The 18,102-nt window shown below is 46.1% G+C and overlaps 1 protein-coding gene across 1 annotated transcript; it reads right to left on the bottom strand.

Moving 5' to 3' along the window:
- Nucleotides 1-210: 210 nt before the first annotated feature.
- LOC141060300 (uncharacterized) lies at nt 211-14,474 on the bottom strand. The gene is made up of 5 exons (XM_073556515.1): nt 14,253-14,474; nt 14,046-14,169; nt 13,865-13,962; nt 13,576-13,666; nt 211-1,288 (listed from the first exon to the last, which is right to left on the bottom strand). Exons 1-5 carry the CDS (start codon nt 14,472-14,474, stop codon nt 1,170-1,172), a joined length of 654 nt encoding a protein of 217 aa, XP_073412616.1. The 3' UTR covers nt 211-1,169.
- Nucleotides 14,475-18,102: the final 3,628 nt, after the last annotated feature.

Genomic DNA, 18,102 nt, shown 5'->3' with positions numbered 1-18,102 from the left:
TGGATAAATTATATTTATTATAATCAGCAAAGGTTTATAAATTACACAAGGGATGCAGTAAAAGGGATAGCTGAACAATTAGGCCCAACTTCGGATGGGAGTATCACCAAGGCGTTGGAGGGTCTTACATCCCTGTCCGAAGAATTGGCAGAAAATTCGGGTATCAACAATCCCTTCATGGACTGGTTGGAATCCTGGTTCGGTAGATGGAGTCATCTTGTGTCCAGCCTCCTCATCTCTCTGGCAGTAGTAGCAGCAGTACTTGTGACCTGTGGATGCTGCTGCATACCATGTATCAGAGGACTACTTCAAAGATTGATTGATGCGTCTATTACTAAAACTATGTACATTACATTGAAACCTTATAATGATGATTATGAGCAAATGGTTTGAGGTTGAGAATTAGATATGATCTCCCTTTCCCTATGGGGAATTCGGCAGAAGAAGGGATAGGAAGTCCGACACTGGCATTAGGCCTTTGAATGTACCTATATGTGAATGGTAGAGTCATATCTGTTCTCAAAAGGGGGGACTGACAGGGAATTCTATATGTCCTTTTAGTATCAATGTATTTCTGGGGTCTTACATGCATACTCTGTATATGAAAATGCTGTCTCACAATGATGATTACCTATAACCTTATTCTTCATAAGAAATTGTACATGATGGATAAACTGCTTACTGCACCCAGTTGGACATTGAAACTACACGTCCACATGTTAGGTAGATACTGGGGCCATGAATACTTAGTAAGGCAGGTTAATGAGGCTAATGGAGCTATAACTGTCATGAGGATAGATTAATGAGAATGATATTGGGGTCTTGTGTAATTTACACAAGACCTATTAAAGCTTTCAGCACGTCTGCACAAATACTAATAATTAACAGCCGAGTACAATCTGATTGGTTAACGAATATGAATATGATTGGTTGAAACCATTTATGCTTACTGTTGAATGATCAATTGTCCAATGAAATGTGATGATGTAATGTTACCGCCTACTCGAATGAGCATATAAGCTACCTAATTAAATCAGGAAATGGGGAACATCCTGCAGATACATACCCTGTCTCTGTGTGTGTTTGTTCTCCGCTACTCGAGTAGGCCTCAGACCAAAATCTGGCAACCTTCCAGCATATCGATCTCCCATTGAGAGATAAACATCAAATCATAAACCCATCAGAAACCACAAAGGTTCTTTCATTACAAGAGAAAATGGAATTAGACTTACCGGTAATTCGGTTTCTAGAAACCTTCCACGACAGCATAGGAGGATGTCTCCACGCCCTAATGGGGGACAGGAAGCGCGAGAGGTTAAAAGGTCCCACCCACCTCCCTCTCAACAGTGACTTATAACTGATTACCATAGCACCGGTTGCCTTAAGATTCTCAGAATTTGTCCAAGAATGCAGGGAGGGAAATAGTGGTGTCGTGGAAGGTTTCTAGAAACCAAAATTACCGGTAAGTCTAATTCCATTTTCACTAGCAACCTTCCACGACAGCATAGGAGGCATAACAACCTATACTGCACTGGGGGGGGGGGGGACAACGGCCTGAAGAACTTTTCGGCCAAAGACTAGATCCCTGTTGGACACAAGGTCCAACCTGTAGTGTTTAGTGAAAGTATGTAAGGAGGACCAGGTTGCTGCCTTACAAATCTGCTCTGAAGATGCACCTGCCCTCTCAGCCCATGAAGTAGAGGTAGATCGTGTTGAATGCGCTTTGATCCCTGCAGAGGGAGTGATGTTTTGCGCCAGGTATGCTTCAGAGATAGCCTTTTTAATCCAATTGGCAATGGTGTTCTTTGCCACCTTCTTTCCTCTGTTTGGACCAGAGGTATGGATAAATAGGTTGTGGTCGATTCTATATGGTTTGGTGTACTCCAAGTAGTGGAGAATTATACGTCTTACATCCAGTGTGTGAAACATCTCCTCTTTGGGGTTTGCTGGGTTTTGGCAGAATGAAGGTAGAATTATATTCTGAGACATATGAAAGTCAGACACAACCTTTGGTAGAAAAGATGGATCAAGAGAGAGAACTATGGAATCGTCTCTAACTGTTAGGTAGGGTTCCTTGACAGAGAGCTTGAAGCTCTCCTACTCGCCTTGCTGAGGTTATTGCTATAAGGAAGGCTACTTTATAGGTGAGGAGCTGAGAAGTACAGGATGACAGAGGCTCAAAGGGTGATTGAGTGAGTCCCATAAGCACCACATTCAAGTCCCATGGCGGAACAGAAACTAGTTATTTTGGATGTAGCCTAGCGGCAGATGTCATGAATCTTCTTATCCACCTGTGGTTAGCCAAGTCACAGTCAAACATAGAGCTTAATGCTGATACCTATACTTTCAGTGTGCTAGGTTTTAGACCTAGTTCCAGCCCCCTCTGTAAGAAATCCAGGATACGGGAAATGTTAGGGTTCTCTGGGTCGGGAAGGTCTGGCAGACACCATGAGGAGAATATTTTCCATATTTTATTATATATGGCAATGGTGACCGGCTTCCGAGATTTCTGGAGGGTTTTAATTACCGCCTCTGATAGCCCCTTGGCCCTCAAGATCTGGGCCTCAGAAACCAGGCCGCTAACCTCATTCCCCGGAGGTTTGGGTGATATAGAGGACCCTGCAAGAGAAGGTCTTCTTCTATGGGTAGGATAAATGGCCCGTCTACCTGTAGTTCTGTGATTAGCCAATACCAGCTCTTTGGCCATAGCGGAGTTACTAGAATGGTTGGGGTCTGATCCTCCCTGATTTTCCTCAGGGTTGCAGCAAGGATCGGAACTGGCAGGAAGGCATATGCCAGATGGAACCTCCACCTGTGGGCGAAGGCGTCCACTCCCGGGGATCTGTCCCTGGGGTTCAGGGAGAAGTAGTCCCTCACTTGAGCATTCTCTCCTGAGGCTAGTAGGTCCACCTCCAGGAGGCCCCACCTGCTGACTAGTGTTTGAAAGATTCTTCCATTCAGGGTCCACTTGCCGGGCTGGATGCGTTTTCTGCTCAGGAACTCTACCTGAAGATTGGCCGTACCCTTCAGGTGGACCGCTGTCAGTGAATGGAGGTGTCTTTCGGCCCAGCAAAATATTCGGCCTGAGAGGCCCTCCAGGTCGCTGGATCTTGTGCCGCCCTGGTGCTTGAGATGTGCCACTGTTGTTATGTTGTCCGAGTAGACTCTGATATGTTGGTCTTGGACCAGGTGTCTTGCTGCCAGGAGAGCTTCCTCCACTGCCTTCAGCTCCCTGAAGTTTGAGGATCTTGCACTCATTTTCTGCCTCCATAACCCTTAGAATGGCTGTCGAGACACTACGGCTCCCCAGACTTATTTTCTGGTGTCTGTCGTTAATGTAACCAAGGGGATCTGGGACCAGTTAATTCCCCTGCACAGGTTTTTGCGGTCCATCCACCATGCTAGCGAAGCCCTCACTATTCCTGGGGTCTGGACTCTTTTGTTCAGGCAGGTATGATCCCTGTTCCAGTTTCTTAAGATATGGGACTGGAGTGTTCTGGAGTGGGCCTGCGCCCAGGGCACCTACTGGATGCAGGAGGTCATTAACTCTAGTATGGACATGGCTGACCTGAGGGTCGGGGACCTCTGACCCCTGAAATCTGAGACTCTTGACATTACTGATCTCTGATGTTCCTCCGGTAGGAAGGACATTTGATTCTTTGAATCTAGTAGGATTCCCAAGAATTGTACCTCCTGAGAGGGTTGAATTTGTGATTTCTTTATATTTGGGATCCACCCCAATGATTGGAGAATGTCCAGAGTCTGGGCTACCTGGTCTTCCAGGGTCTGGTAGGAGAACCCTATTATCAGTAGGTCATCCAGGTAAGGTACAATAGATATACCCCGGCTTCTGATGTAGGACACAGCTTCTGTCATAATTTTGGAAAACACTCGAGGGGCAGAGGATATTCCGAAGGGAAGCATATTGTATTGAAAGTGCTTGACTTCCGGACCCTGACGAATCGCAAACCTCAGATACTTCCTGTGGGAAGGATGTATGGGGATGTGGAAATAAGCATCCTTCAGATCTATGGTTGCCATGAAGTACGACGGCCCTATCAGTGGAATGGCGGTCTTTACTGACTCCATCTTGAATTTGAGGTATGCAATGTGTCGGTTGAGGCCTTTCAGATTTACTATTCTTGCCTCCCCTGTGGGCTTTTTTACTAGGAACAATCTGGAATAATGCCCCCTTCCTTGTTCCTCCACAGGGACCCGAGAGATGGCATTTGAGTGTAGAAGCCGAATGTCGGATTTTAGTGCTGGGGTCTCCCGAGGTGGTAGGGAGGTAACTCTTATAACCCGCGGGGGGGGGGATTCGAGCTCTAGCAGTAGACCCTCTCTGATCACACTGAGGACCCAGGGGCTGTTGGAAATCAACTGCCAAGCAGGAAAAAACCTTGAAAGCCTTCCCCGACCGGGGTCGAGTCATTGTTTTTCTTGTGATTGCTGCTGCTGCTGGGGGACCAGGATGTTCCTGCCTCTCCCTTTAGCGTAGCTCCATCTTCCAGTCTTTCCCTTTCCTCGCGGTTGGGATGACTGACTCTGGGGGGCTCGAAAAAGACGCTTTCTTGTGGTCCTCTGCTCTGGAAGCACATTCTTTTTATCTGTGGCCTTTTCTAGAATTTCATCTAAGGCCGGGCCGAAGACATGTTCACCTTTGAAGGGTAAAGAGCAGAGTTTAACCTTGGATGTAACGTCCCCGCTCCATGTTTTAAGCCAGAGGGCCTGCCTGGCGGAATTTGACTGGACCATAGCCCTGGCAGAGGCACGGATCATCTCCATTGATGCATCTGCCAGGAAACCCGTAGCTCTCTGCAAGATAGGGAGGGAGTTAAGGAGGTCACTCCTTGAGGTACCACGAGAAATATGGCTCTCTAGCTCCTCAATCCATTGGAAGGGGGACCTAGAGACACAAGTGGATACGATTCCTGATTTTAAAGTAAAGGCAGAGGTTTCCCAGGCTTTTCTTAGGAGGCTTTCTGCTTTACGGTCCATCGGGTCTCTAAGCTGGGATACATCATCAAACGGCAGAACCGTCTTTTTTACCACCCTTGCCACCTGGACATCAACTTTCGGGATGTCCCATTTAAATTCCTTTCCCTCCAGGGGAAATCTATGTCGGACTTCTGAAGGGGCCGAGTAGCGTTTTTCTGGATACTCCCATTCCTGGGAAATCATATTTGCTACGCTCCTGTGAACTGGAAAACATGTTCGTTTAGGCCCCTCATATCCGCCGAACATGCGATCCTGTGCTGTCTGCGTGACGGGTTCGTCCTCTAGGCCCATAGTTGCACGTACTGCACTGACCAGCTCTTCCACATATTCCGTGAAAAGGAGGCACTTCCTAGTGTCGGCTGACCTAGAGGTTACCGGTTGTTCCCAATTCTCGGATCCCGAATTGTATGATCTTTCTGATTCGGACCCGAATCGTCTATTTGAATTTTAGGTTTTTTTTGGGGGTGGTGAGCCCACAATCGGAGGGAGTGGAGGTGGTGGAGGGGGGGGGCAGGGCAGCTAAAGAGGTTTGAACCTGATGGGTAACCAAGCTGCGGATTTCGTCGATCAAAGACGGGTGCTCAGCCCTAACCACCTTATCCTTTGTCGATCAATGACAGATGCTCAGCCCTAACCACCTTATCCGTGCAAGCTTGACATAGCTTCTCCCAATTTGAGGGAAGTTTTGTGCTGCATATTGCACATTTGGCCGACTTACTGGATGTATTGGTGCTCTTATGGGCAGACTTTTTTCCCTATGGAACAAGGGGGAGAAGTATTTTGAGGACCTAAACCCTGGACTGCACCACTAGGAACCACACCAGGACACTTACTGTGGCAGCGCTGGGCTCTGCAGACGCAGGGCAGGAAGACCCGTCCATGCTAACAGGGGATTCTGCATCTTACCTGTCGGCGTCTTCCGGTGGGTTAATAACAGATTAACCCCGCCCTCAGCGCAGTCATTTGTTTCCCCCTCCTCCTCGACGGGTCCCGAAGCAGGCCCAGCAAGCGCTGGCGAGCTCCACGCGCCGGCAACAGGATAGGGGCCACCATGACAGCGCATCCTCCATATAACCCGGAAGTGACCCTGCACTGCACGCAGGGGGAGGAGGAGAGACCGGAGAGCTACAGGAGGCCTCTGGTCAGGGATCACTGGCCCGCTTTACTCCCCATAGGGGAGCGCGGGAGGGTCAGGAACGGTCCCCAGTTCAGGAGAAGACGGGAGCAGATCGGAGGAGGGAAGGCAGCGCCACCGACCACCACTGCCCGGCTTTTGGATCTTTCAGGTACGCTGCAGCAGCCGGCCACACAGCATACCGACCGCTCCATGCCCCATGGGGGACAGGAAAGTCACTGGTGAGAGGGAGGTGGGAGGGACCTTTTAACCTCTCGTGCTTCCTGTCTCCCATTAGGACGTGGAGAAATCCTCCTATGCTGTTGTGGAAGGTTGCTAGAGAAATAATAGGAAACATGGTGGCAAGAAATATAGGAATGAATATCTGACAAGAGTCTGACTCAAGTGCACAAGAAGAATCCCTCACTTCACCAGGCTATTCAGAAAGGACTTATGCTAATGCAGCAGATTCCGCTCCGGCGCCCCCTTTAGGCGGAGAACGCGCAGAGGGGAGAAGCGAGAGAAGGCGCAGGACGCCAGTGGAAAAGGAAACGTGTGTCATGGAGGCAGAAGCAGCAATAGACTCTTGTGATAACATGGTGAATTTAACTGATCATGCTCTGAATAGCTCACACGTGTCTGTTCTTTCAAAGGGATTGGGTTTTTGTGTTTCAGAAGCGTTTAACTTTGTGGACTTTAAAATAGATCTTTTCAGGGCTATGCGAAAAATTAATTTACACAAATCATTTGCTTCAGGTGTTTCAGAGGAAACAGTATTAGAAGGAGAGAGTCCGTGTCAGGTGGGCCCCATGGGGTTTCTTGCTGGCACCAATTCACTGGCCGATGTCAGGACGGATGCCCAGGTTTGGTGCGATCTGACTGCTCCAGAATTGGCTCATTCTGTAGTTTCAGACTCCTAAGAACTCTTTACAGGCGGTGTACCGTCCACTTTCATGCCCCAGGTGGCCCCTGGGAATGTTATCGATTTAGTTGAAACGCAGGTGTTGAAGAATGTTGAGTCCATTGTATATCTGACCGCCCCGCCCAATCTGTCGGCCTCTGAAAGACGTGCCCTCTTTGAGATTAGAGAGTGGTTGGATGTGGTCGTGAGGAACGCTGATAAGGGTGGCAATGTAGTCCTATTAAAAAACGAGCAGTACATGATGGAGGCTATGAGACAGTTATCTGACACATCTACTTATTTAAAATTGGCAAAAGATCCGACGATCAAGTATAAAAATGAATTGCCGAGCTTTTTATGGAAAAACGTGGAATTAGGTGTGTTATCTAAGAGAAAGGCTGAAAGGTTATTACCGGAGTTACCACGCCGCCCCCATTGGTATTATATTCCAAAGGTGCATAAATCCCTTATTGCTCCACCAGGACGCCACATTGTGTCAAGGATCGGATCCCTCACAGAACCATTGTCACAATACATGGATTGGCTGTTGCGCCCCGTATTGCATGATATCCCTTCCTACATCAAAGACACTGATGAATTTTTGGGGGCGCTTAGAGGCATTACATGGCAAACAGGCTTCTCTTTGGTGTCGATTGATGTAGAAAGCCTATACACGAGGATCCAGGTATTGTGGTTTTGAGGAGGATTTTGGGGTCTTTGAAGAGAAGTGACAGTTTTGTCAACATTGTATGCGAAGGGGTTGACTTTGTTTTAAAACATAATGCATTCAAGTTTGAAGACGCATGGTTTTTCCAATGCACTGGGACCGCGATGGGAAATCCGGTCGCTTGCACTTTCGTGAACCTTTTTCTAGCTGTGTTGGAGGAGGACTAGGTGTATAAAGTGGGGAATAATTTTCTGAGACATATCAGACTTTTTGTGAGCTATGTGGACGATATATTCATGATATGGGACGGACCCCGTGAATCATTTGATGAATTTGTCTAGTACCTCAGTAAGTCCAATGGCATGAATATGTCATTTACGTCGAGATATGGAGGTCTTAACCTCGATTTTTGGGATGTACAGATTAGTGTTGTAGATGGTGAGTTGCAGACCAAGGTATTTCATAAACCCTCCGCCACAAATACCGTTCTGCGGTTTGATAGCTTCCATCCAAATCATGTAAAACGGTCTCTCCCTTATAGCCAATTATTAGGATTGAAGAGGATTAATAATACCCAGGAAGGTTACAACCAGCAAGCAGAGGAATTATGTGATAGGTTCCCTTGTAGGGGCTATCCTAATGGTCTTCTCAATGAAGCTAAGGCTAGGGCTGATCAGGCAGGAGGTCGCAATCGTAGTCCTGCCTGTGGATCTGAAAAGAGATTTGTTTTTTGTTTCAAATTTGGCCCTATGGATGGGGTTATACGATCTGCCATTCGCAGGAATTGGCATATTTTGGAGCGTGATAAGGATATCAAGGATATCGTAGAGGTGGCAGCAAGGGGTCCCATTATTTCTAATAGACGGGGTACTACCTTGGGTGACATAGTAGTAAAAAAACGGATGGTGAAGCCACGAAATAATTGGTTAAGCAAGGGTGTTCCACATGGTAATTATAAGTGTGGCCATTGTCCTTTCTGTAATTACCATATTGTAGATAGAACACTGTGCATCGGGGGAGTGTCTCACGTTGTCAAGGATTTTATCACCTGCTCATGTGGTTTATGTTGTTTTATGTTGCCGTAAAGCTTTTTACATCGGTAAGACCATTCGCCCCCTATATGTGAGATTCAGGGAGCACTATAACTCGGTTGGAGCAGGTAAAGGTGTCCCACGCCTAATGAAGCATGTCAGGGAATCTCATGGAGGAAATCCAGAGGTACTTTCTTTTGCTGGCCTGGAAAGGGTGTCTCTTCCAGTACAAGGGGGAGATTTACATGAACTTCTATTGAAAAGAGAGGCCATATGGATCATGTGCACTCGGGCACAAGAATCTGCTGGTCTAAATGAGAGATTGGATATGGCTGTTTTCCTATAATAAGCTTTCATGATTGTATATGGGTTTTTTTATTTTTTTCTAAAATCTTTTAATTGTCATTGATAATTGCTGCATATGTGTTGAAGCAGTGGGGGTGAGGTTTGATTAAGAGGTGAGACTGGGCTCACTCCCCTCTGAGACCAGTAGAAGCGCCACTGCAGCACGAAACAGCTGTCGCCATCTCCACTCCCGCTCCCATCCTCCCTATGCCCATGTTTTAAAGAAACAGAATAAAGAAGATTTTGACCGGTGAGTGCCACCTGTATTTCTCTTTTCTTTTTTGGTGAAGTTGCTGTACTTACTACTTTGGAGTGGCACCCCGGTCCATGGAGAACTTCTTATACTGCACGCTTTTCTAGGCGGCAGTTCACACAGGCATGTGCACAATGAATGCAATTTCTTGCAGTGCGGATTGATTTCATGTTGGAGATATTATTTCAGGTGGTATGGATTTATCCATTTTTACAGTACATGATGTCACCTCCACTCAAACACTGGAGAAGGGGTCTGGGGTTCTTGGGAATAATACAGTGTTAGAATTTATAACCAATCCCTCAAAAAGCTCAATTACAACGGAAGGGACCCCATTCTCAGGGGATTTGATAGGCGAGAACAGTGGGGATCCAACAGGTGCATTGGAAGAACCCCATGGTCCTTCAAGGGATGGGGGTTCTAATAATCAGGTTGATCTATCTAATTTGACTATAAATAGCTCTTTATCGATTATGCCACTGGTAAGAGAGACCGCAAGGGTGAGCTCTTATGGGGTACATAATGTGGTGGATACCCCGATAGCATTAGAAGAGATTCTAAAGGATTCCAAAATCACCCAGCTTTTTTGGGTGGCTCCAGGCCGTCACCCCAAGAGAAAAAGGGGAGAAGAGGGTGTAGGAGGAGTGGATGTTCCAGAAAAGGGGGACACTCAAAATCAGGAGACCACACTGAAGCGATCAAAAGCAGCCAGCCCCAGAATGGATTAGATGTAGTAAAAGAGGGTTGTACTGAAAAGGAATTGGGGATTTATAATCTTTCCAAATACACTCTCCCACAGGAGGAGAAATCCCTATTGGGAAAGGGACTCTCTTTTTGCCCCACTGCGAATTTAGTTACTTTTTCATTATATTTGGATCTCAATGAATTTTTCCGGAAACTCACCATACAAAGGCATTTTATATTAGAAGAGAAAAACTAAAGTAGAACCAATATTCAGAAATTTCCCAGTGTCCAAGAAGAGTCAGAGTCCACTAAGAACATGCTACATGTTGATGTTAGGAATTCCAATGATAAATTCTATCCTCTTCGTCATAAGGGTCCCCATATTGAGACATTCCAGCAACTGGTTGTGAAAGAAGTTAGGGCAATTTCACAACCAAAAAGGAGGTGCAATCTAAGTAGGGCTGAGAGAGAAGCCATTACCTCCATTAGGGATAATGAATATATCGTCATACGCAGTGCGACAAGGGGGGGTAGTTATAATGGACAGGGCATGGTATATAGAGGAAGGGAGAAGGATTTTAGAAGAGGGTTTTTTATGAGAAATTAGATGATCCAAATATCAAAATGTTTTTGAATTATAATTCTTTGATTAAGGGAGCCTAGGAGAGGGAAATCATTAACAGAAAAGAACGCAAATTTCTTGATATTGCCCAATATAAAAGTACCATTTCTATATTTTCTACCCAAATTGCACAAGGACCCGAGTAACCCCCCAGGTAGGCCCATCATATCGGGCATCGGGTCCATAACATGTAAGTTATCTCACTACATATATTTATTCTTACAGAAATATGTAAAACAGTTAAAATCCTTCGTGTGGGACTCATCACAACTTATCAGTGAGCTGAGGAATTTACCCCCAATGACGGGATGCATCCTGATAACACTGGATGTCACAGCCCTTTATAACAATATATCGCATGAACTGGGCCTTAAAGTGGTAATGAATGATACTACCATGCCAGCTGAACAAAGGGAACTCATACTGAAAGCCATCTTGTTCATCCTGAGTAACAATGTGTCCTCTTTTGAGGGGGAACTCTACCGCCAGGTGAAGGGCTGCGCAATGGGGACGAGATTCGCACCAAGCTATGCTAATTTATTCATGGGTGCGGTGGAGTCCGTCCTCATTGCGCAGCCCAGTCTTGAAAAAGAAGGGGTGGCCTTTTACCGAAGGTTCATTGATGATTTGTTTATCCTGTGGAGGGGGTCGGTTGAAGAGGCAGAAACATTTGCTAACAATCTCAATATGAATGATCGGGGACTAACCTTTACGGCTACCATTTCCACCGATTCCATCCAGTATTTGGACTTATGGGTGCGGCTTGACGACCTGGGGATGGTGTCCACTGCAACACACTTCAAACCGGTTGATGTCAACAGCTACCTTGGGTTTGACAGTGGGCACCTCCCCGGGTGGGTGAAGAATGTACCCTGTGGCCAATACTGGAGAATTAGGAAGAATTGCTCTTCTGACCAAGACATCCAAACTGAATCTAGAATACTCAGGATGAGGTTTGTGGAGAAAGGATACCCGAAAAATCTTTTAAAAGATGCTTATAAGAGGACATGCAATTTCACACAAGATTTGTCCATAAAAAAATGGAAGATAAAAATAGGACACCTGGGGTGAATTTGGAGAGGAATAAATGGAGTTTGATAACTCCCTTCTGTCATTCGAGATCAATTGTGCGTAAATTGCTGGAGAAACATTGCTTCATCCTACAAGGAGATCCTCTTTTGGCCCCAATGATTCCCAATAAACCAAATATTATTTATAGAAAAAATAGAAGTTTAAAGAACTTGGTAGCACCAAGCAACATAACGCGGAAATATAAAACGTCATATGGAAATGATAATAGCAGCTGGGGCTGTTTTGCATGTAAAGTACCCAAATGCTTGTGTTGTGGAGTGATTCAGGATAATGCGAGGGATTTTCATTCTAATACTACCAATGAGACATTCCAGATCAAGCACAAGGTTACTTGTCAGTCCACCAATATCATCTATCTATTGGAATGCCCTTGTGGGCTTCAATATGTGGGAAGGACCATCCAAACAGCACATGCAAGATGGAATAAGCACAGACAGGACATCCGCTCGGGTTACCAATTACACAGTGTATCCCGACACTTTGCAGGGAGTCACAATAAGGATCCAGGAAAGATAAGATTGACCATCATTGACCATATCAAGGAGCTTGGTGAAGAGAGGCTGAGTAACCTTATTAGAAGAGAAAGCTACTGGATGTTCAAGTTGGGTGCGTTATATCCGGAGGGACTGAATCTCACTATAGAGAAAGCTTCCAGGTAGGGTTAATAGATCAGTGAATATGATTGATTTCCTTTTTTATATGTGCAATTTGTATTTTTTTTTTTTTTTTCATTTTCCTTTTTTTCTTTGGGGGGGGTTTATTACTTGGATAGGGTTTATCATCAGTTTTTTATGGAATATTGATGAGGTTGAATGTCATAACCTGCAAAATGTATAATGATTGTTTAACAAATGTTTTTTTTTAACAATGTTTTTATTGGGGATGTAAGGGTTAACGTGCAGCACCAGGGGGAGGTCGCATAGGATTCTGAGTTGTTCCAACTAGGGCTACCTACAAAGGCTGCAATAATTGATGCTTCCTTCATTCCACCTGAGGAAGACGGCTGTGACCGTAGAAACGCGTTGTGGGTATTGGAGGAAGGATAAAAGCTGAGATTTTATGCCCTTTTTGCTGGTTTCTGCCTCTCCTTTAGCGCTCCTATAGACCGCTTTTTTTGTTGCTTCACATTGAATTTTCCTCTCTGAGGATCAGCGGCAGGAGCAGCTTGGAGGACAGCTGTTTGTGGGAGAACCTGCGATTGCTGGGCGGTGCTGGGAAGCTCTGGGACCCTTGGTGTTCACTTACGGCTGGGATTGGTCTCAACATCACGTCCGGAAGCCTGTGAGAGATGGACTAACCAGGAGAGCGGAGATTGCTGACACCCACGTGCAGTGCCCTTCTGGGCTGCGAGGACACGCGCCCCAACTACCATTCACGTTCACACCGTGGTTGTGCAAGGGTGGCACCCTGCTGATTCAGTTAGGGAATTTTATTCTAACACAGGTACACTCATTGCGCCTCTCTTTGCATTTTATTTTTCTTGTAGGGACCATGAGACATTCAGCAGCACAGAAGGGAGAGAAGATTCATCCGATAAGATCTCAGGGATCTAGGAAGCCAGCAGCATCATTACCCTCCGCTTTCTCTTACAGGCCCAGCATAAGATTTTTCTTCAAGGGATTTTCTATCTTGTCAGCACATTCTACGTACGCTGTCATTTGGCTTTATAGTTACAGATCTGGGCAGGTAACGGTCAGCGTCTTCTAATACCAGGGGGTAGGTGGAGTTTTGTGTGGAGGAGAATGTTGTGGTCTAGAGGCAAAATGGTGATCATGGTAATACGGCCGGACTACACCACCGATAAAGCAGCCACAGCCGGTGACTGAGAGGAATCTGTGACTTCTCTGCATTCAGTGGTTACTACTCACCTGGGTAGTCATATGTGGGAATCTCCTCTTTACACCACTCTTCACCCCTCACATATGTCTCTGTAGTATTAATATGGGTCAGATCTTCACCCTGAAACAAATATTGTAAAAGTCACCGACAGATGGAGAAGTCCCATCTATGATCAGCTCTAATCCTGCCATCTGCACCGTTCTCATTACACAAGTATAAAACATATAATACTGGTGGATAAAACAAGACTGAGCACAAGACCTTCACAGCCGTCTACACATCATAGGGGAGATCTCCTGACACCTTCTCTCCATCTACCTGATGATCCTGAGGAGCACTGGGATCTTCTTGGTTACAGTCCTGTGGAAGAAGAGGACGGGGACATCTCTCTGGTGTTGTCGTCTTACTGGATAGATCTGGAGGAAACACATACAGGGACTGAATTCATTCTCTACATACAGATAATTATAGGCCGTGTGTATTTAGTCCTGTCTATTACCTGGTGATGTGAGGGGCTGGGGAACCTCCATTATGACGTTCTTGTACAGATCTTTGTGTCCTTCTAAATACTCCCACTCCTCCATGGAGAAATAGACAGCGACATCCTGACACCTTATAGGAACCTGACACATACAATGATACCGTCATCCCCCCGATCCCTTCATAGCGTTACTGTATAATGTTCCAGCATTCCCAGCAGTGTCACCTCTCCAGTCAGCAGCTCAATCATCTTGTAGATGAGTTCTAGGAACTTCTGGTCATTGATGTCCTCATGGATCAGGGGGTGAGGTGGAGGCCCCGTGATTGGGCTCAGGGGTCTTCCCCATCCCTCAGACACAGGGTCCTGACAGCGATCACTAGAGGTCTTCTTCACCACTGTGTAATCCTGGTAATGGAGAGACACATTAATAAATCTCACTACAGACATTTCCAGAGTCCTCACCTCTCCAGTTCTGTCCATCTGTTATTCCCATAGATAAGAATGATGTAATGTGACGTCATCAGAATCTCTCACCTCTCCAGTGAGATGGAAGAGGATCTCTAGGGTGAGGTGTAACATCCTCTCCGCCATCTTGTCTCTGTCCATATCCATCCTTGATGGGTAAATCAGGAAAATTCTCTTCTGTAGAAGATCTTCACTGAGAGGATCCGATATTGTAGAGACCTGAATGAGAAGATGATCCGATGTAACATCATAAGAATCCTGTGTAATAATACAATTACTGGAGATAATAAGGGAAACATAGGAGGAGATTTATTATCTTACAGGGTTTAGTTTTCTTCCCTGACATCTACTAATAAAACCTATATATTTAGGCCACAGACAACAAGCAGTTTCCTCCTCGGAGTCGGCAGCTGAACACGTTCCTCATAGACTCATCTTCCATAACGCTAATTCTCGTCTCATTACCGACACTGGAATCAGCATTAGCAATACAGTGAGGCCGTACTGGGGGGCCACAGGCCATAAAAGGGAGGACAGCATGACGGGGTTGAGAGGGACAATAGGGTAGGATATTTGTTAAGAGGGACAGGCTAGTAAGGGTTAAGGAATTTGAACGTGGATATCTGATAGGGCTGAGGGGTAGAAGGCGGGGTTAAGGTGTATACAATAAAAGGGGGTAGGCATTTTATAGGGCAACCATTTTAGGTTCCCGTATCACAGAGAACACAACCTCACACCCACCCGCCCTTGAAAATGGCATCGATATGCAGTTAATTCATAGTAATCTCATCTTTGTTACTACTAATGGTTATGTATAACTTGTCATAGCAGCGTGGCGTGGGGGAGGTGGTCCTCGAGGTTGATGGTGAAAGTAATTGGCGGCTTGGAAGGGGGGATCTCTAAGGTCCTGGACTCCCCCCTTGGTTGGTTTACGTGGAAATATTGGATCACTGGGAATTCATGACGGATATTGGCCGGGGGTGAGTCTCTTATTTTCTCTGAGCTGGTGCCTACTGGCTAGAGGCAGGACTCAACCTGGAGGCCAAGTTTATTATTATGGGACTGGAACCTGAGGCGATTATAATTTGGGGCCTCGAGGACCGCCCCCTTTTTCAATAACGTTTAAAGGAACTGTTATGTTAAATGTTTTAATAAATGGCTGCTGTGGCCAATTTATCCAAATATGGTGTTGAGTCATTTTTGTGGCGGGTCTATGGTATTCAGATGGGGGGAATTACGGGCTGAGGGTAGTTTTGGGAAATGGGGGTAAAACCCAACAGGGATCTCGAATACCCAACCGTCGTGCAGGAGATATTCATTACACGCGACATGAGAAATAACTCCTTCATGATGAGGACGACATCTTCATCTTCTACTACGGCTCTAGAGACAGATTTGGCCAGAGTCGGTCACTGACTCCATCCCCACCGGCCGTCTATATGAAGGTTTCCCGTCTTCCCCGCACTGGAATCTTCTCTCACTTTAGATCTCAGCTCTGAGTCACACACAGAAGTTTGAGGCTTTTAGAAAAGATTTTTTGTTTCGACAAACACAACGGACAGAAATGATCTGATCCCAAAGTCTCCATGTACAGTGATCTATGGGGTTTATTTCCGGCCTTAGGCTTTCCTAATTAGGAAATGATATAATTCCTTATGAAAACATCTACTATATAATCGTCTAATTCTGTCTGTCTCTCTGCTTGTAACGGAAATCCCGCGTCGCTGATTGGTCGCAGCCGGGCGCGACCAATCACTGACAGGCGCAGTCTGGACGCAAATTGGCGCAGAATTTGAACGACGCACGCCATCTCTACCGTCGGGAGATCAGCAGCGCTGTGGGTCATCTCCTACCGCACAGAGGTCAGCGGCGACGAAGCCGGGAGATAACCAGAGCTAGCCTGATTGGTCGCGGCCGGCAGGGCGCGACCAATCAGCGACAGGTGCAGTCCGCCCACGAATTGCCGCGGGATTTGAAACACGCTTTTCTGATTGGTCGCGCCTGGTGACCAATCAGCGAAATTGGCGCGAAATTTAACCCTCACTCACAGCGTGACATAGTTCACTCACTCTTTACTATATAGACACAGAAGATGTCCCCAGAAGTTCCATAGGATTCGGGAATGGTGGTGTAACTCACCCTTGTCACACTTGGCTCCTAATGCCATGGTCTCCTCCATCTCGGATACAATCCCTGATGTATATCCCTTCCAGAGTATGAAAGTGATGATATGTGTGGACTTGAGAATATGTGTCTATTATAACCTGACCTGGTACGAGCTCAAAACTCTGATAATGAACCTGTTGGTTAGGAGGAGCAATGCTTTATAGAGCACATTATGGTGAATGCTATGTCTCATTCGTTTTGTTAGTTTACTTTATTATTGAAAGTGTGATATTATATCTATGTCACTGTGGATGGTGATTATACGGATTACTTTGATCTTACACTGCATTGTCATGTTTGTCATCTTATTTTGTGGAATCTTTCAATAAAGAGTTTAAAAAAGAAATAATCCGTCACTATATGGAAAGCAGAGTCACTGCACAATGTTAGTGAAGTCTCGTCCTTAACAATTTTATTGTACCCTATTATCCTTGTGGTGTGACTGGTGGTCGCGTGGTTAATGGAAGGTATGTGTCACTGGGATGGCAGCTCCCTGTGATGTAGCCCGGAGTGTTTTCTTAAGTAGTTGTTCAAATTTGGGTCCGGGTTACGGGTAGCTTTGAGAGTTGGAAGGGTCGGGCTACCCATGTACCACACCCTGTGGTGAGGGGGCTCTCTGTACCCCGTTTTGGCTGAAAATATGTATATGGTTGTGAATCTGCAGGACCTGTGATGAGGTCATGAACATGTGACTAGCCATGTGATTGGTAACTGGGAGTGGTTACAGGCTAAGGCAGGTGTGCTGCACATGGGAGTGAGTGTGTTCGAGTCTGTCAGCCCAGGCAGAGCTCCCATGTTCCAGGCTCGGACGTCGCATAACCTAGGGAAGACATGCCGGCAACTCCGAGCCAAAAGGATCGGACGGTCTTGAAAACCGTGTGATACTGACCGGGGTCAGAGAGAAATGTGCACAGGATGCCTCTCCGCTAAGAGGGATTCGGGAACCTGCGTGGCCAACAGGTAACGGTTTGAAAACCGTGTGATACTGACCGGGGTCAGAAAGAGACTGGGTGTAAATGGACATTTATCAGATGCCTCTGAGGATAAGAGGAATCCGAGATCCTGTGTGGCGATCCAACAGGTAATGGTCTTGTCAACCGTGTGTTATACTGACCGGGGTCAGTGGAAGACTGCGTGAGAATTGGCTATGGGGTGCCTCTGTGGATAAGAGGTACCCGGGAACCTGTACAGCCGACACCAGCAGGTAATGGACAGGTGTCCGTGTTATACTGACCGGGGTCAGTGAGAAGTATTTTCAGTGAGAGACGGTATCTGTATTCATGTGCTACAGCTGAATGTTTAACAGACAGTGCAAATGACTGCTGGAACTGTCTTAGTAAAAAACCGAATGGCTTCAATTTAAACCCTGAGCGTGCCAGTGTTTACCTCAAAGACCTGCAAAGTGAGTAATCCCCGTCCACTCACATGGTGGAACGTTACATCC

The sequence above is a fragment of the Dendrobates tinctorius genome, unplaced genomic scaffold (genome assembly GCF_039654945.1).
Source record: "Dendrobates tinctorius isolate UK_male_01 unplaced genomic scaffold, ASM3965494v1 ptg000233l, whole genome shotgun sequence".
Taxonomy (NCBI): Eukaryota; Metazoa; Chordata; class Amphibia; order Anura; family Dendrobatidae; genus Dendrobates; species Dendrobates tinctorius.
The sequence above is the reverse complement of the archived record's forward strand: the minus strand, read 5'-3'. Positions and strand labels throughout refer to the sequence as shown.